Below are 19,549 nucleotides of genomic sequence, written 5' to 3'. Positions count from 1 at the left end.
TTCTACAGAGGTATATAAAGTGCTAGTGGTTGTGAGTGGTGGTTCAGTCCATGTTATTATTGTGTGTTTGAGGGTACAGTTGTCCATTGTGTGTGTGTGTGTGTGTGTGTGTGTGTGTGTGTGTGTGTGTGTGTGTGTGTGTGTGTGTGCAGGTGGTTGTGGGTGTGTGTATGTTCTGTCCATGAGTTAACGTGGGTCAGATATCAGGAGGCAGAGTTCAGGAGTCTGACAGCTGTGGGGAAGAAGCTGTTCCGGTACCTGGTGGTCTTAGTCCGGAGGCTCCTGTAGCGCCTCCCAGAGGGCAGGAGGGTGAAGAGTCCATGTGATGGGTGACTGGGGTCTTTGATGATTTTCCCAGCCCTTTTCAGACACCGCTTCCCGTAGATGTCATTTATGGCAGGAAGTGGTGCTCCGGCGATGCGCTGGGCAGTTTTCACGACCCTCTGCAACGCCTTCCGGTCCGAGGCGGAGCAGTTCCCGTACCAGACTGTTATACAGTTGGTCAGGATGCTCTCGATGGTGCAGCGATAGAAGTTCACCAGGATGTCTGAGGACAGGTGGTTCTTCCTCAGAGTCCTCAAGAAGAAGAGGCGCTGATGAGCCTTCTTGACCAGCTTGGAGCAGTTGGTCGTCCAGATGAGATCCTCGGAGATGTGGACTCCCAGGAACTTGAAGCTGCTCACACGCTCCACAGCCGTCCCTTTAATGTAGATGGGTGGATGTGGGCCAGCATTCCTCCTGTAGTCCACGATGAGCTACTTGGTCTTCTCGGTGTTAAGCAGCAGGTTGTTTGTGTCGCACCACTCAGCCAGACGATCCACCTCCTCCCTGTAGGCGGCCTATTATTCTTCAACATAGTCTGAACTCTTCTCCAGGCTTCTTGAAGGACATTCAAAGCTCTTCTTTGGCCACCTCTCTCTCTCTCAAGTTGATACCACACTGCTTTAATGATGTTGACGTGCTATGACTGATAGTGTTTCATTGTGTTTTTTTGTCCAGCTATGCTTTTACTGCATTGGCAGTGTGCTAAAAAGTGAAGTCACTGCCAATAATGTTTAACATATTGCATTGTGGTTGAAAATCTGGTGGTATTTTCATTTTTACCTCAACTCTTCTGTATGTATGATGATGATTTGGACCAAAATTTTCAAATTTATATTTATCTCTCCATCAGACCTGTTTCCACTGATTTTCAGTCCAGTTCTTGTATAATTTGTCCTTAAGAGTGGCTTCTTGACAGCCACACTTCCACTGAGACCGCTGGTGAGGCTTCATTGTAGAATAGATGGATCAGCTGAAGGTCCAGATACATCTTTCAGGTCCTGTGTCAGGTTTTGCTGGCCTTTTTTCCTGTTTCTTTAAGACTTGACTTTCAGCTATCTGCAAATTCTTTTGTTCTCTACTTGTCAAGTTTTCAGGTAATCACTCTTAAGAATCACTTTGTAGATGAAAAAATATTTTTCGTCAAATATTTTATCAAAGAGCAACAACTTTATTGACTGACTAATGCGTTTCGAAACGCGTTGGTCAGTCAATAAAGTTGTTGCTCTTTCATATTAAGTGTTGCTGGAGTTCCTGCATTGTGAGTTTTTCATCCCGTCCATGCACCTTGGAAGTAGGCGAAATTGTTCCAGAAATTTCTGCTGTCAAATATTTTATGCCAAACCATTTTATGTTGTGTTTCATTGTATTCATTTTTCCTGGATTCAGCTTCTAGTGACAAAAGATACTATTTAAAATTGAATCTTTGCAAAGCTGTCTTTTATGTTTAGACACAACACTGGCACATCCCAGGAGTTAATGCTTTTTTCATGCTTGAATGATTCACCGACCAGTGATAAGTAGCTCAACAAACAAACTCAGCAAAGCAGCAATTTCAAAATCCTACATTGTCTTGTTTCCAGGTAATTGCATTTACAAGATTTCCAGAGAACTTGACCTCTGACCTTGAGGTCAAGATCACTGAGATTCAAAGTCGTCTGAGAGTTTTAGCAGCTACACCTATGGTATACATTTGAAGCTCCTACATTGCCTTATCTTGAGTTATCGCCTTCACAGACTTGGGTGTCGTTGCTGCCTGCCTAGCGGGGTGATGACAATACCCAATCAGCCTTTTATGACTAAGGAGTAAAAGTGAAAAATTTGGCTGCTTGGAAGTAAAATATTTAAAAAATGAGGGGTGGCTCAAGACTTTTGCACAATACTTCAGTTTGTACATTATGTGGCCAAAAAATGTTCACTTTTCTCCTTTTTCAGCTTAGTCTGCTCAGTATCTGTTTGACCGTCGTTTTCTAGTCTGCTTTCTACTTTCGCACATTGAAAGAGCACCCGCACTCGTACTTCTCCTTTCACAATTTCCCAAATGCACAGAAATGACACAACAGATAATCTGAGTGAAAAGGATATTGAGTAAAACTCTGTTAGCTGAAACCACGTCATGTATGTGCATGCTATGTAACATTGACACACAATTGAGATTTCCATGATGGACGGAAACGTTCTTCCATGTAACTGATTTGCAGTAGATTTCTAGGAGACAGTGTGACAGAAGAAAATTACCAAGATTTCAGCACTCATTACTCTGCAAAATGTTACTGGGTCTTCATAAATCCACTATTATAAACACATTCTGACTAAACTCATAACACAAACACTTACTAGTAAAAGCTCTTGAGTGATTACTCACAGCTTTAGCTGAAAAAGGGACGTGAATCTTGGATAATATTCAAGTTAGGAGTATGAGATTGGAAGTGTGGATTGTAAAAGTTTCCACATCCCTATAAATAAAGGCACATTACAGAGCCGTGAAAAAGTACTGGCTCCCTTCCTGATTTGTTATTTTTTTTGTATATTTGTCACACTTGCATGTTTCAGATCATCAAACAAATTTTAACGGTAGACAAAATGCAGGTTTTAAATGAAAATTTCATGTTCATTAATTCTCAATAAGACAGATTGTCCGAATAATTCAGGGCTACTTCTGCTCTTCCTAAGATCTGGTAGAAAATCAGATCAACAACACGACATGCTGTCCTGCACAAAGGAGAACGAGAACTAGCTCACAGAAATGTTTGGGTATCATTATATTATATATAATCTTTGTTAACTTTACCACAATATAAAACACTTTGCCATTGCTACGTGTCTGAAGCCAGAGATCAATTGTATTGTTCCACAATCAGATAATATGTAAGTTGAACTTTTTGGCAGGTGTGCACAGCGCTGTGTTTGGAGGAAAAAAGGGAAAATCCACTGCAAAGCAAAGCCAAGGCCTCAGTCCAGACATGTTTGAAACTCTAAAACTCCACCATGCAGACATAAAAGACATGCATGTTCTTGTGTGCTCTTCAAGAATTTGGTCATAAATGAAGTGACACAGATGCAGGAGAAAGTTTTCTTAATATCACAGCTGTATTTTTATATAATCGAGGCAAAACAAAACAGGAGCACCAGAAAGACAAAAAACAAAACACGAGTCCAGCACCAAAAAACAATGAAATGAAATACACCATAGCCAAGAAAATGGAGTCCAAAACAGAAGAGTTCAGGGGGCCGACAGCACAGGAGTCCAAACAGTTCAGGGGGGCGACCGTGCGGACGGCAACGGCAGCGACGTGGAAACAGTCCGGGAGGCCGACCGTAAGGAAGGCAACGGCGACGACGACAGCACTGGTCCGGGGGCCAGCCGTGCGGAAGGCAACGGCGGCGACTCAGGCGAAGGGGGTCCGGGGGCCGGCCGCGAGGAAGGCCACGGCGGCGATGTGGAACCAGTTCAGGGGGCCGACCGTGCGGTCGGCAACGGCGGTGACCCAGGCGATGGAGGTCCGGAGGCCGGCCGCGCGGAAGGCAGCGGCGCCGAAATGGACACAGTTCAGGGGGCCGACCGTGCGGAAGGCAACGGTGGAGACTCAGGTGAAGGGAGTCTGGGGGCCGCCCACGACGGCGATGGCGCCTGGCCAGTGGCCTAGAAAGTGGCCGTTTAGCTGCAGACCCAAACGAGGCTGGACCAGGTGACGCTGAAGGCGGAGACACGGAGGCTGGGCCAGGCGAGGACGAAGACACGGAGGCTGGGCCAGGCGAGGACGAAGACACGGAGGCTGGGCCAGGCGAGGACGAAGACACGGAGGCTGGGCCAGGCGACGCTGAAGCAGAGGCTGCAGCTGGCGTGGATGATGAGGCTGCAGCTGGTGTGGATGATGAGGCTGCAGCTGGCGTGGATGATGAGGCTGCAGCTGGCGTGGATGATGAGGCTGCAGCTGGCGTGGATGATGAGGCTGCAGCTGGCGTGGATGATGAGGCTGCAGCTGGACCAGACGAGGCTGACGGCTCTGAAGCTGGACCAGACGAGGCTGAAGGCGGCAGCGTGGAAGCCGGAGACGGAGGCGCTGCAGGCGGCGGCGTGGAAGCCGGAGATGGAGGCGCTGCAGACTGGACAGATCCCTTTGACCCTCCAGCGACGACAGGAGACGAAGGCCGGAGCGGTCCTACGGACCCTCCAGCGACGACAGGAGACGAAGGCCGGAGCGGTCCTACGGACCCTCCAGCGGAGACAGGAGACGAAGGCCGGAGCGGTCCTACGGACCCTCCAGCAGAAGTCATCACTAAGCCAGCAGTCATGGAGGCCACTACCTGACACAAAGGCGACTGGCAATGCACTGAGCACTGGCTCTGCCCAGGCAACGCTGACATGGTGCAGTTCTCAGGTGGCTGCTTAAACTTCAGGGGTCCAGAATCAGCTGGGGACTGAGACCTAGCCTCTGGGGAAGCCCTGGAGCGGCAAACTGTGCCAATGGCAGCTAAACTATGAAAAGCACCTTGAGTTGAAATTAGACTTTCTCCCTGCATGGAGTGAATGAGTGAAACTGGTAATACTGGAGCCTGAACTGCAGGTGACACTGGAAGTGCAGGGGCCTGAACTGCAGGTGACACTGGAGGCTCTGGAAACTGAACTGCAGGTGACACTGGAGACAGAACTGAGAGTGGCTGCTGGGCAGTTAACTGAGCTGAGAGTGGCTGCTGAGCAGGTGATATGCTGTTCACATAATCATCTGCCGCACAGAACACCGCCCCTGAATGAACAGTCACACAGTCCGAAAACGGAAAAGAGTCCTCACTCACCACAGCCGGCGAATTAGAAGCCCGAACGTCCGGCTGTGGGGTGGCGCGCCGGCGGCGCGATCTGCGTTTCCTCCCCGCAGCTGGCTCCGACGGGCCGGGCAAGATCACATCCGGCGAGTCGGGCAGCGAGGCAGGAGTGGCTGAGAGAAGGTGAGGTGTGTGCCGGAGAAAAGCCTGCATGGTCGGAGGAAGCGATTTTAGAAGCCATGGCAGGCCGGAAAAGAGCCGTTGTAGCCGGTTTTCAACGGTGCGGCGAAGCTCGTACGGAGGATTCTCCAGCCACAGCCCGAGGAGGATCTCCACATTGTAGCTGATGTCATCCTGGAGCTCCTCGGACGGATTGAGTGCCGCAGGGTCCATGCTGGCCAGTTCGTACTGTCACGTCCGGTGTGGCAGACGTGTGGAGTTGTAGAAAGGACCCAAAAGGCGGCAGCTCTGGTGCAGGTGAGTATTTATTTACAGGAGTGGGTACAAACAGCAATGGTGGGTGAACATGAAACCGGAAACCTAAACTGGGTAAAACTAATAAAACAAACCAGAAACGAAGATGCAGGGAGGTCCGGGGAAATACATACGGAGAGACCGAGGGGAAACAACACAGACGAACCAGCAACGACTAAGACAGAAGACAAGACTTAAAAACACTCAGAGAACACAGGGAGATCACACACACAGGTGGGGGACAAAACCCAGAATAATAATAACTACTAAAACATAAACACGGAGTCACAAACTCCGGATCATGACAACACCTTACCTTAAATGTAACTTTTTATTTCAGGTTAGGTTGGTATTAGGGGTGGGTTTTAATAATCGATTCATCGATTAAAATCGATTCTGGCTTGGATAACGTAATATCGATTCATTAAAATCCTGAATCGATTTTTTTATATAAATGTATTTTGCCCAAAATTCCAGAATCTCAGGTGAAACGTCACAAAATTTCAACAACCACCAAACATTTAAAACAGTAAATGAGAGCAGGTACACGGCTTCTGCACAAAGACGTAAACGCAAAGCCCGGACCCGCGGATCAGAATCGGTGAGATGTTGCCTTTCTCACCCGACGGCACGGACACGCTCGGGGCTGAAAGCCGACAGCTCGCTGATTCTGATGTTTCGGCGGGTCCACGCTTTGTGTTTACGCTCTTTTTGCGCTGATTCTAAAGCTGTTAGTTTGATCTCTCTGTGGTGAGAATAAGGCACATTTTTAGTCACACTCACCACAACAACAACCACACACACCTGAGTCCCTGTGTTTTAACCCAGCGGGCGTGATTATGAATGCCGTGCAGGTGCGTCCGCCCTCCCTGCACAGCACCGCAGACCACGCCCCACCACACTCTCTCCAAACAATATTGACCGAACCAGCAGAAGAAGATCCAAACTAGGCTTCACATAAACATCGTCATGGATTCCCTCTTACTTTTGCTGTTTTGCTTCCACCACAATATAATCAAACTTCATGCACAGCTCTCTCTCTCTCTCTCTCTCTCTCTCTCTCTCTACTTCAAGAACAGTTTCCCATCTAAAAATCTGTTTTCTGTATTATTTGCTTGCTTGTTACGCACAAGTCTACCGTTATTTACAGCGCTGTCGGCCGATGTTTTTTTTTTTTTTTCCTTTTACTTACTTCCGAAAAGAAAACCTAATTTCTGCCGTTCAACAGGCTTCTGAACAAATTTAAACTTTTAAAAATTATACAAAATACAAAACGCTGTGTCTCTAATGAAACCGCTGTAACGTCAGAGGTGATGTTCATAAGTTGATTAAAGATTTTCTTTCGTTTTTGATCTACTGCAGAATATTTTTATAAAATTCCAGGCCAGGAAAATCACCTTCATGTTTTTCTGTGTTTTATCTTCAGCTACTTTGACCTCTGCTGTGAGGCTTACACCTTTGATAAAGTCTGGAAAGTGTCAGCTTCCCTTTTATAGATACAAAAATATGTAAATGTACTGATCTGAATTATAATATTTCTGACTGTCTGAGGCAAAATTTCCCAGATTCGAATCGAATCGTGGATCGAATCGATTCTAGAAATCAGTGGGATACCCAGCCCTAGTTGGTATGTGCTAGTAAGTGGGATATGGGAAAAAGGGACCATAAGTGATCATATATACAGTAAGGGCAACAGATTTGGATTATGTCTGAGTTTAGGGCTATTTTTTTACCTCAAATTCTGGAGTCGTTGAATGAATCATGAATAAAAAAATTAGAAAAAGCATTTTACAGGAGAAAATCAGAACCACAGTCCATGACTTGAAACTTAGAAAGGTTAAGTGGTGCAAGATAAACAAACAGAATCACTTAAAAAGAACTAAATTCATGTTTTCAAATGGTCAAGTCAAAGTTCAGACCTTAAGGCAACTGAAAAAGGCTGTTCCATCAAGATTTGATGCAGAAATGCTGCCAACCTGAAATTATTTTGTAGGATGGTGCAAAATTCCTCTATATACACACACACACACACACACACACACACACACACACACACACACACACACACACACACACACACACAACCTCATGAGTTTCAAGCAGCTTCAGACATTTCTCAGAGCCTCTGATAAGATCAACCGCATAGCAATTCTTACATTTTGTTTTTGCTCTTCTTTACTTCAGTGTTTCTCAATCAATTACAGGTAAGAAGAACAAGCTCCGTGTATACTACCTGTCCTGGCTGAGGAATAAGATTCTGCATAATGACCCAGAGGTTGAGAAGAAACAAGGCTGGACAACCGTAGGAGACTTGGAGGGATGCGTCCACTACAAAGTTGGTACGTTTATCACAAAAGGACATGTTGCATTTAAGAGTTTGGGAAGATTTCACTGTATTTATGAGCATAAATACTCATAACAGACTACCAAGGTGGTAAGTTTGAGATAAGGGCCTTCCACAGTGCAAAAGTGCAAGTGCATGGGGACAGTGTGTGTGGAGATCACAGCAGGGACTGGTGTTGTTTTTTTACTGACTTCACACCTAATGGGGGGTTACTTGCACACCACTCCTAAATGAAACTATTAACTGACCCACTCACTAGATTGCAAAATACACAAAGTCACAAAAAGAAAACCAAGAGGCCAACGTGCAGTGAACAAAGAGACAATCTGACAAGGACAAAAGGGATTAGTAGAATCTATAGTTTTTACTGATTGAATAATTACTTAGAAACCTGCTGGCAGCTGTAGACATGATAACTGGTCCCTGATATTGGTCACAGCCACCTCTTAGCTCACTGCCTGCAAAACAAGCAGCTTCTCCCCACCAGTTTTAACACAGACAGATGCTCATTCTCATGTAAAACTCTGTGAACTACTAGGAGAGGTTACTCTCTTCTGGGAAGTTGGCTGTAGCTATGCAGCTTTCTGAACAGAACAGATCCATGTACATAATACTTTTTAATTATTCAGTGCTTTAATAATTAATAAAATAAATAAAGTGATTCCCAAATTTTTCTGAGTCATGAAGACTAAAATTAAATGTCACAGGAGAAATCTCTGACCTGTCTACCACTCACAGGAAATGGCCGGCTCTCGCTGAACCTGGCTCTGCTGAAGGTTTCTTCCTGTTAAAAGGGAGTTTTCCTTCCCACTGTCGCCAAAGTTCTTGTTCATCTAGTTTTGCGGTCGTCTGATTGTTGGGGTTTTCTTTGTATTATCGTAGGATCTTTGCCTTACAATATAAAGTGCTTGAGGCAACTGTTATTGTGATTTGGTGCTATATAAATAAAATGGAATTGAATTGAAACTACAAATACAAAGAAACACAACAAAACAAAAACTTTAAATTGACAGGGATCAAAAGGTCAAGGTCATGTTTATTTATATAGCACAGGGGTGTCCAACTCCAGTCCTCGAGAGCTACTGTCCTGCAGCTTTTAGATGCATCCCTACTCCAAGACAGCTGAATTAAATGGTTCAGCATGCCATCAAGGCAAAGGCCTAATAAGAAGCCATTCAAGCTGCAGGACAGTAGCTCTCAAGAACTGGAGTTGGACACTGATATAGCACATTTCCAAACAGTCCATGCTGCACAAAGTGCTTAACAATGCAAAACAACAACAAACACACTGCAACAAATTGGGAACAAGGTTGCCAAATATGTCTATCTATCAGTGTCTATGAATATCAGCCTTTAGTTTCCGCTTTGTGCTTTTCATATGTAGGAATTCAAATCGGATATGTGCTTCGGGAACCTACATGCCATTGATAAATCGTAGAATGAAAACCCTTGATTAAGTAATAATGTGGTAAAAGCATCTGAGAAGACATGCAAGTAGACCTTCCTGTCTAAAACTCAGAATGTCATTCATGATTTTATTGCTTTGCGAAGACTGGCACTTCCTGTTGGAAACTCCTATGTAGTGATCAGAGCTGTTGGCTGAGGAATCCGTTTCCCGTCCAACAGCTTTATTCATGCATGTTCATTATTTTCTTGAATCAGCACTTGTGGAAAGTACAGGGCTTTGCAGCAATGATGAGAAAATCAATATTGGAAAAGTAACATTTGTAACACTGTTGCCAAAACAGTGGGTTTATGTGGACGTAGGGGAAAAGAGCTGAGAGTGCACATTTAACTGTGTTCCTCAGATGGTTTGCAAAAAGTAAGCTTGTACCGGGGTTGGGTTTAGAGGGCATTTATCTTATTCTACATAGATGTAAGCTGAAAGCAGCACTTTCTGTTAATTTAATTGTGCAGGCATTCTGGGCTAACCGTTTTCTTTTTAAGATGCCAGGAATTGTTGTTTCTGTGGTGCAATACAAACTGCTGTGAATATTTCAGATTAAACCCAAATAAACATCAGTTAAAATAATAACTTTCTCCCTTCATTTGTTGCAATATTAAGTTAGTAAACAGAGATGAGCCCACACTACTCTCCTGCCCTGTGGTAAACATGCTATTTTTAAGTGATTTATTCAGATTTTTATTTCCCCAGTGAAATATGAAAGGATCAAATTCTTGGTTCTGGCTCTGAAGAACTCTGTGGAGGTCTACGCTTGGGCACCCAAGCCCTACCACAAATTCATGGCCTTCAAGGTAAATAAACCGGCCAGCTAGTTGTTGGTGCTATTGCTTGTTATTGTGCTCTTTGTGTTTTTTCTTTTCCAAATGATAGCAATCTATCATCTCTGTGTTTTGGCAACTATCTACTGATATTAAGCTGAAAGACTAAGATTTCTGATCTGTGTGCGCCTCAGTCTTTCGGTGATCTGGTGCATAAGCCGCTGCTGGTTGACCTGACTGTGGAGGAAGGTCAGAGGTTAAAGGTAATCTATGGCTCGTACTCAGGCTTTCACGCCGTGGATGTCGACTCTGGGGCCGTTTACGACATCTACCTGCCCACACACGTAAGAACACAGCTGTAAAATAACGCACATGCTCGTTTGTTGTATGTGTTAAAAGAGGAGTCACTCTTATAATGTCTGTTGTTTTTCCTCCAGATCCAGACGAGCATCCAGTCTCACGCGATCATCATTCTGCCTAACACTGATGGCATTGAACTGCTCGTGTGCTACGAGGACGAGGGTGTTTATGTCAACACCTACGGACGCATCACCAAGGACGTGGTGCTGCAGTGGGGGGAGATGCCCACCTCAGTGGGTGAGTAACTGGGTGAAAAGCTACACAAACACCTGCCCTATAATGTTTTCTTGTCTGTCTAGGTCAGTGTTGCCCAGCCTTTTTGCCTCACAACCGTCCAAGAGCTAAAGTGTCCCTGCACCTACACCTTTACACCTGATTTTTTTTTTTTTAAAGTGGTGCTTTTTTTCTTTTAATGATTAAAAATCATCAACAAGTCGATTGTTTTAGCACATTTATGTTTGACACCTCTGGTCTAGGGATTTAACATTTTCTTCGTCTTGTTTTTAAATAGTTAGATATCCGTAGACTAACTAAAACATCTCTTCACAGCCTACATTCGGTCTAACCAAATCATGGGTTGGGGCGAGAAGGCCATCGAGATCCGCTCTGTGGAGACCGGTCACCTGGACGGCGTCTTCATGCACAAGAGAGCTCAGCGACTCAAGTTCCTCTGTGAAAGAAATGACAAGGTGAGATTGGCATGTCAGCACCGCTGCCAGTGACCTAACCGACTCGTGCACATCTTTGGGATTAGTCAACTTTGTGTTTGCTCGATAAAAATAAAACACAAGAAAACCCTCCTCCAAGCAAATAAGACCAGCTCCTCCAACTTGACTGCAGGCCATCTGAGAAGCATCTTTTAAAATCAAACTGATTTTGTTTACAGATTTTAAGTGATGAAACATGAAAAAGGCTCCCCTTATGTCTTCAGTTACATGCAAACACACAGTGACTACCTACATCAGATGTGCCAGGTTAGCTGTGAAGCTAAATCCTGGCATCAAATTTGTTTGCACAATTTCTGTTGACTCAGCTGTGGAAGTAACTTAAGGCCGCTCTAGTTTCTCTTCTCTCTTTTTTTGGACTGTTTTTCTCTTTTTGTGGGTCTGTATTTTTGACAGCATGTGCGGTAAATAATGGGAACTTTTAGAGTACGGTAACATATGACAAATGAATGAAGAAACTTTTAACCACCCGAGTTTTGTTTCTGAGTGTTAGTGACTTGTGAAATCATTTAAGACCTCCCCAGATAATTTTATTTGAATATTCATATATACAAGTGTATACATATATATATATATTTAAAGGTTAGGGGTTTTTAACACTGTATTTAATCACCGGCACTTTCAGTTACAACATTTGTGCTCAGATTGTGCTGAGCAGTAAAATCTCACTTTGTCTCCTCAGGTGTTTTTCGCCTCTGTACGTTCTGGAGGCTCCAGCCAGGTGTACTTCATGACTCTGGGCCGAAGCAACCTGCTGAGCTGGTAGAGGTCCACGGCCTGCCCTCTTTCTCCTCCTTCTCCTCATCTTCCTCATTGTCCTCCCCCTCTCTCTAACACTGGATCTCAGAAAACCACCATTGATGTCTTGTCAGCCCTCGGACAACCAAACGAGAACAAACACAGCAACCTACCAGCCGTCTGGAGCAGTCGACAGCAACGCCCTGTAGCTGCAGCCTTGCTGGGTCTGCCTGCGACGCAGAGACAGACGGTCAAGTCGTCGGTCCCTTCCGTAAAATCCGAAGCGACGGCTTATATAATGAAATCAAAGGTTAATAAATGAAAGGAAGTAGTAATACTGTAAATGTGAATTCAAGAAAAGGGAGGGGCAAGCAACGTTTTGTTTCCCTCTCAGTTTTCTTGGTGCTCATCGGATGCATTGCGATGGGATAGATTTTTGTACCTCTGCATCCTTTCCCGGGTTGGTTAGTAAGCTTGAGGTCTTCTACTACTATTGCTACCGCTATTGTTCTTACTACCACTGCTACTACCTTCTGCAGGTCTGCCTCTTGTAAGGGAGTTCCCCCCTTTGCCCCATGTTCCCACCATCCGCCCCTTCTTGTGAGCGTGGGGCTGGTGGGGCTCTAGAGTGTGTTGTATTAATGCTACAGTAGTGTGTGTGTGTGTGTGTGTGTGTGTGTGTGTGTGTGTGTGTGTGTGTGTGTGTGTGTGTGTGTACTTCTGTTTGGTCCACCTACTGCTAACATGCTGGTTTGTCCAATGAGCTGGAGGCTCAGTGACAAGCATGAGAAAGGGACCTAATATTGAAGGTTTTTACCACAAAGGTCAGGTTGACAGGACTCAAACATGAGGGTGTGTGCGTGCGTGTGTGTGGTTTAAGTATAGTGTTGTATCGGACAGGCGCTTTAAAAAGAAGGGGAGGGCGGAGAGAGTTGGTGTAGGTGATGGATTTCAGAATAGTATTTTTTGAATCATTATTATTCCTTGAAGATAAGTGTAACTATGTGGAGTTAAACATGTCTTTTACCTTGTTTTTTTAATCATTCACACACATCCACCTACACAACTTGCTTGCTCTAAAACCACAGAAGTGTAAGGTGTGTCCGTATGAAAAGAATGCAATGCGGGTGTGATCCAAAATATTAAATAAAGTGTCTATGTACAAATAAAGCTTTGGGAACTTTTGTCGTGTCGGACCGGCGGCGGGGAAGCATGACGACCTGATCTTAACTCGAGAAACTTGAACTGCTGTGAATAAACAGATATAACGTGGAGAGAGGGGAAAAAATCGAGAGATAATGTAGATGAGAAAGTTTAGTACGTGTATGTGTGCGCGTGTGCCGTCAACAGTTCGGCATCGCTTTGGGTTTAAGTGGCAGAGAGGTAAACACGTGGTCGGCGGGTTTGTTTTGGCACAGGAGGCGGAGTTCCATCTTCCATTTCATGATTTCGACTCATTTCATGCTTCATTTAGAACATTTGTATGTATTCAATGCACTAAGTGTCAAGAATGTAGAAAGACTTATTACTGTGTGGTGGTCCAAGGCATGAGATGACGTTTTTGCTTTGTATCTTGTCACGAGTGATCAATCCTAGGTGTTCGGTTTTGGAGTCGAAGCTGCGGCGGCGGCAGCAGAGCCTCTGCGTCAGATGTACATTTTTCGATTCCGTATTTGTTTCGCAGCCTTCGGCAATCTGTGTGTCAGAGCCGAGGAGCGTTTCTCGCGGCTTTCCCGTTCAAACGAGAACACGCGCGCCTTTATTGATTCAGCACTCTGTTACTGTGATGAAGTGTCTCCAAACAGGCAACACTGAGCAGAGATTTTTCCCTCACTCGGCTGTTTGTGAAGGAACTGACGAGAGAATCCCCATTTTTCTTTTTTTTTTTATAGGAAGGAATAGTTTGTCTATTTTGTGCCCCTCCCTAACCCCCTCATGTCCCACTCCAGCTGTTATTGAAGTTCCCTGTATGCGAAAGACTGAGCAACAACCTTCGGCATGGACGATCTTTGCCCAGCTGGATTTTTTCCTTTCTTTTTTGCAATGTTTCTCATCATTTGCTCACAGGAAGAGCAAGGGGAGAGTCCGATCTATGACGTCATATCCAAACACACCTTTTGTCAGGACACAAACAAGCTTATCTTGGGTGTTTTCCCTCCTTGACGATAAGGTTACTGTTGGTCACTTAGTTTATGTCTCTGTATGGAGAAGCCGTTCGGGCCCCAGTGAGGTCTGCGTGTGCAGTAGTGCTCGGTGTGTGTCTCTTCTTGCATCAAGGCCTTGATGAGTGGCTGTATTGAATTCATGAAAATAATTTGTGGCTATTATCAATATTCTTATTGATCTAAAGAAAGAAACGCGCTCTTCGGCCGATTGAGACGAATCAGTCGTTTGCAGGCTTGTGTTGGAAAAAGTGCCAAGAGGGCAGCATTTAAAACGTGTAAACCTGTTGTTATAAGAACCACTACTTGGAAATCCTTTCTTTCAAAAAATAAAAACAACAAAAAAACTTAAAAAATCACTCGAAGCATTGTGTATTCTTAAGTTTTAGAGCTAGTTGAGAAGCTTAACAATAGTTTCTGTTGTTTCTGTAAGTCTATGTAAACGTAACTATGCGACTGCGGTGGTTTAATATTATTACACTCACCTTAGGTGGAGAAACTGTTTACAGAGGCAATGTTTTGTTACACTAATGTGCATCATGGTATTTATGTTTGAGAGCATAATGCATCTTAGTTCTTTAACTCATACTTTCTGCTTTTTGAGCCCACTTTTTATTGGATATTTTAAATCTTTCGTTAGTTTTTATTTATTTTTCTTTGTCATTTCTCCCACCCCTGCTAACTTTTTCCACAACAAAGAACACACGTGTTGTTCATTTCAGGTATTCACACAACGCTGCTTCAACATGGAAACATTACAGTAACGTTCCTTGCAGGCTTGGACGTGAGGCAACGTGTTTTTTCCTCTGCTGTTTCTGCCGTGCTACTCTAACTTATGTCCTCTGTGTATGACAGGAAGTCATGTATTTTCCTGAGAGTTTTTTGTTTTGTTTTCTTTGAATAAACTTTAAAAGTAATTTTAAAACAACAATGTTGTGCCCTTCCTTCTTTGGCCTCTCTTGATGGTGATGTTTGCTCCCCAAGTACACGCACGCACATTGAAAACAGACATGTTGTAACAGGTGTTGGCCAACAGACCAAAATGGAACACATCAGTTGCATGTATGGGGCGATTTCGACAAATGCTTTGTTTGTGGAAATTGTGCATATTGTTTTCAGACAAAATTACCATTTCCGCTCAGCTACACGATGCAATGCACTAAAAAAAGCTTGGATTATATTGATTGTTCCTTTATTCACGACACGGTAAAGTCCAGTTATCTTACTGGCATGTTGTAAATTCTGAATTCTTGTTGAGCTCAGCTAAAAAGGGAAGTAATAAGAAAAGGTAATTTTCTCAGAATATCTTGTGCAAGAGGATATTCATTCACACGAACAGCTTACTCTCTGAAAGATAACAGCTTTTTTAATTATTTATATTCAATTCAATTTTATTTATATAGCGCCAAGTTATGACAGTCCTATCAAGGTGCTTTATATTGTAAGGTAAAGGAACTACAGTAATACAGAGAAAACACAACAATCAGACAACCCCCTACAAGCAAGCACTTGGCGACAATAGGAAGGAAGGAACCTCCTGCAGAACCAGACTCAGGTAGGGGCCGATTGGGGCTGTGTGAAAGTGTTGTTTTCTGTGCAATCACGTGCACCACTCAGTGCATTTAGGCATATATCAAGATGTATTACATATCATGACTTCCTGCTGAAGCTGAACATTTGAATGGCAATGTTATTAATGAAGCTTATGCGCAAGTTCAATAAGGAAGATCTCAGAGGCTTTCCCACGTATACAACATTCACCCATATACTTGTTTTTGTGTCCGAGTGCTTTCTGCATCACAGTAAGACACATTCACACTCTGATAATGCAGTGTTGAACTCCCATACCCAGTCACCGCAATGATGCTAAAAGTCAAAAGTGAATGGCCAGACTGTTTTGAGCCGATAGGAAGGCAATAATAATAATGCACTCATCTAAGAACTGGAAACTAAGACTTCATTTCTCACAGGTTCACTAAAAGTTGAAAATTGGAAGAATGCTGGTCGGCTGAGTCTGCTGGATGGTAGGTGCATTGGTGTGGGTGATATTTTCCTGCAACACTTAGCCCAGGGGTGTCGAACTCCAGGCCTCGAGGGCCGGTGTCCTGCAGGTTTTAGATCTCACCCTGGGTCAGCACATCTGAATCAAATGATTAGTTCATTACCAGGCCTCTGGAGAACTTCAAGACTTGCTGAGGTGGTAATTTAGCCATTTGAATCAGTTGTGTTGGATCAAGGACACATCTAAAACCTGCAGGACACTGGCCCTCGAGGCTTGGAGTTCTACACCCCTGACTTAGCTCATGAGCACAGTGTACTCCTTGTCTGATGGCTGCTTTCAGCACAAAGCTCAAATCTTCTCAACTTCACACTACTCCGGGTTTGGGGTCAGCTTTAATTTAGTTTAACTGCTCTGGCCAACTCCATACAACCTGTAGTTTGTCTAGTTTGTCACACTGGGTAATGAAACAATGGCATTTATTGTGTGTGTCGTTTCCTGTGAGCAGCAGATTTTACAGCACACGGGGAGTCGAATCTCACCTTCTTAGATGTTTTTTTTAATGTACAAATGTCAGTTTACATACTTGGTTCACAGATGGTAGCCCTGTAAATAAATAAAGGTGAAAAAATATGAAAACAATTAAACGTGTTTTTAAGCTCACTTCTTGGTTCTGCATTTGTTCTGTGCCCCCATAAGGAAGTGCTCTTTTCAGTTAAGCACGACATTGTCAATTAATATTCAGCTGCTCAACAGGTTCTTAAACAGAAATTGGCCTGTTGCTGGATGTCAACTCCCTAAAAGGTGGATTTCTTAGCACCGGACAGGAAAGCCAACGTGTCAAACTGTTTAGTCATCTATCCAGTACTGCTATCTACAGATGCTGAGGCGAACTCGAAAATTCCCAAAACACGCAACATCTTCTGCTTCCTCAAAGTCCGGTCATCAAAGGAACGGCATGTTCTGTCTTGGTCTCCTTTTAACCTGCATGCGTTAACCCTTGGAGGATCTTAAGGACATTTATTGTCCTTAGGCACAAAGGTGGATGTCTTTTTAAGGTACCTCCAAGGGTTAAAGATACTGGCTAATTTGGATATATGCGTTTGTGTGTGAGTGTCTGTGTGTGTGATAAAGGCCTGTGCATAGCTGTGCATTATCCGCCCTGTTCCTGTCTTCTGATACCAAGTGTGTAATATTTACTGTTATTTTTGTTGGATAAACTATTTGGAAAAGGGTACAGCAAACAAAAAAATGTGTATCTCTGGCCTACATGTCAACGCTCATACGTTTGCATGTTTATTCATTCCATTTCCTGAATGCATAAATATTACCTTAATGGGAAACTATCGTAGTTTTACACAAAATGTCACACGTGACACAGCTGCTAAAGCAGGTTTTGATAAAGGAGATGGTGGAGGATAATGGGACTCATGAGTTTGCAGGTGGAGGATTACAGGATTACACATTATATGGATACACTGGGCTAAAGTTCAAAAGGACTGTGACACAAAGTTGCCATTTTCTAGAATGTAGTCAAGTACTGTTATTTACATGTGCTGGTCTCACTTGTAATCAAATACACTGAATCTAAACAGGAACCTTTTCCTGTGTTGTGAACACTAGCCTGATATGGGATTATTTCCCATCACTTCCATCACTTCAGTGTTTTCATGTCACACATACGCATACTTCTACACTGGAAAATGTCCAGTCAGGATCAAAGTGAGCAATGCAGGAATAATGGGCAAGAGATGGACGCTGTATTTGCTACGCAAGGAGATGTCAGAGCAATGAGTCACTGCAATACTACGGACCTGTGTTTGATTAATAACTGCAAAGCTGGATGCCAATTTTCTCTTCTAACGAACACAGTTTATATTTGTGGATTTTGGAAAATCGACTGCAATGATATTTCTGCTTATAAGACTGGATGAAATAAAATAAAACTATACTGCAATTGTCTTTTGTTCTAGTTATACGGAGGGCAAGCTTTGTGGACATGTGCAGAACTTATGCATATCATTTTCTAAATGTTTGAGTAAACAAATTTGGCCGAGGGAAACAAAAAAACCTCAAAATGGACGAGTTTGGATCCTTTCTTTTCTTTTTTCTTAAACAAATTACACTTTTTAAATGTAAAATAAATGTATAATTTTTAATACAGAAATCTAAGTAGGTTTCTGTTTTTCAGTAGTATATAGTGTGACCTAATGTAAGCTTATTGTGTTAAATTGCAAATCAGTTATTAGAAAAAGCCTTTAAAACTATTTCAGTGCTAAATCCAATAACACTGCCAGGCTGATTGTCTGAGGCATCCACCTCTGAGCTAGATTATTCTCTCAAAATACATAATATAAACAAAAGGTAATACTTTAATAATGTATTAGCAAGTACTTCATTCAGCATTTATATATCATTACACCTCCTCAGTATGCCATTTATAAGTACAGATATATTCATCCATCTGTTACTGTTACACTTTGTACAGCCATGAGTGCTACACCATCACTGCTAGTAATAATCATAATCATAATAATATCTGTATTTATAAATGGCATACTGAGGAGGAGTAATGATATATAAATGATGAATAAAGTAGTTGGAAATGTCTATGGATCCCTCGAAGAAAAGTTTACATTTCTTATAATAAGAACATTGAAATCCAGAATTCCAGTAATTTTATGACTAAAGGTTTAGATCCCAAATGAGTAACAGTTTCAGCTACGCTAACATTAAATCGTTTATCATGTCGACATCAGCAAAACTGCTGCTTTTCTTGTTTCTGCTTAGTGAAATGTCAAACGCTCCCTGCTTATGTGAAGGTGTGCACGCTCACATACTGTAGAAGGTGTCGCCACAGCTGGTGAGCTGTCCTACTCCACCAGTTTAATCACAACTGTGAATAAACAAATTGCCTTATTGTGTCCAAATTGCTTAGACCTTGTGAGAAAGAGTGGTAAGAAAGCAGAAAGGTTTTGAGGGTCTTTTAAATGACAGCTTTTCAATGAACACAGTTTTTAAAAAGTAATTTCAGAACCACAGTGAAAGTACAAACCCCTTTATGACGGGGTGGCTAAAGGCAGCTCAATATCTGAACAGGGGGAACTGCCTGCATGGCTCCACACAGCATTGCTGGCTGTGAGTACATTGTGACGCTCGTGATGATGTGTGTTCATGTGTTAAAACAAACAGAGATGTCCATGCAGACACAAGCAGCAGCTCATTCCAGTGAGCGACAGCTGTAAACAGATGTAAGACAAGAATGCTGCCTTTAGACTCGGGAAACTGTTTGGAAATCATTATAGGTCTTTTCCCACAGTGCATCTGAGTGGGTTTGTGTATATACTGTGTGTTTGGAGTCACCAGACTTGAGTGGTGAGCTGTACATCACACTGCATTACATTGGGAAACCTGAGAAATTTCCACCTCAGAGGGGTGG

At 43.2% G+C, this 19,549-nt stretch overlaps 1 protein-coding gene across 7 annotated transcripts in view; it reads left to right on the top strand.

Annotated features, from left to right (window-relative positions):
* LOC308410421 (mitogen-activated protein kinase kinase kinase kinase 4-like) overlaps nucleotides 1-15,028 on the top strand; it is a 107,953-nt gene extending 92,925 nt beyond the window's left edge. For 4 of the 7 annotated variants that reach the window (XM_080903748.1, XM_080903745.1, XM_080903742.1 and 1 more), the window contains 6 exons: nucleotides 7,764-7,898; nucleotides 10,059-10,159; nucleotides 10,321-10,470; nucleotides 10,564-10,723; nucleotides 11,036-11,175; nucleotides 11,894-15,026. In XM_080903748.1, coding sequence (XP_080759874.1) covers nucleotides 7,764-7,898; nucleotides 10,059-10,159; nucleotides 10,321-10,470; nucleotides 10,564-10,723; nucleotides 11,036-11,175; nucleotides 11,894-11,977 — 770 coding nt within the window. In that variant the 3' untranslated portion in view covers nucleotides 11,978-15,026. Of the gene's footprint in view, nucleotides 1-7,763; nucleotides 7,899-10,058; nucleotides 10,160-10,320; nucleotides 10,471-10,563; nucleotides 10,724-11,035; nucleotides 11,176-11,893 lie in introns of all 7 variants that reach the window. The other 3 variants (XM_080903747.1, XM_080903743.1, XM_080903744.1) reach the window with 2 other exon arrangements.
* Nucleotides 15,029-19,549: the final 4,521 nt, after the last annotated feature.

The sequence above is a fragment of the Rhamphochromis sp. 'chilingali' genome, assembly GCF_963969265.1.
Source record: "Rhamphochromis sp. 'chilingali' genome assembly, chromosome: 14".
Classification (NCBI taxonomy): Eukaryota; Metazoa; Chordata; class Actinopteri; order Cichliformes; family Cichlidae; genus Rhamphochromis; species Rhamphochromis sp. 'chilingali'.
The sequence above is the reverse complement of the archived record's forward strand: the minus strand, read 5'-3'. Positions and strand labels throughout refer to the sequence as shown.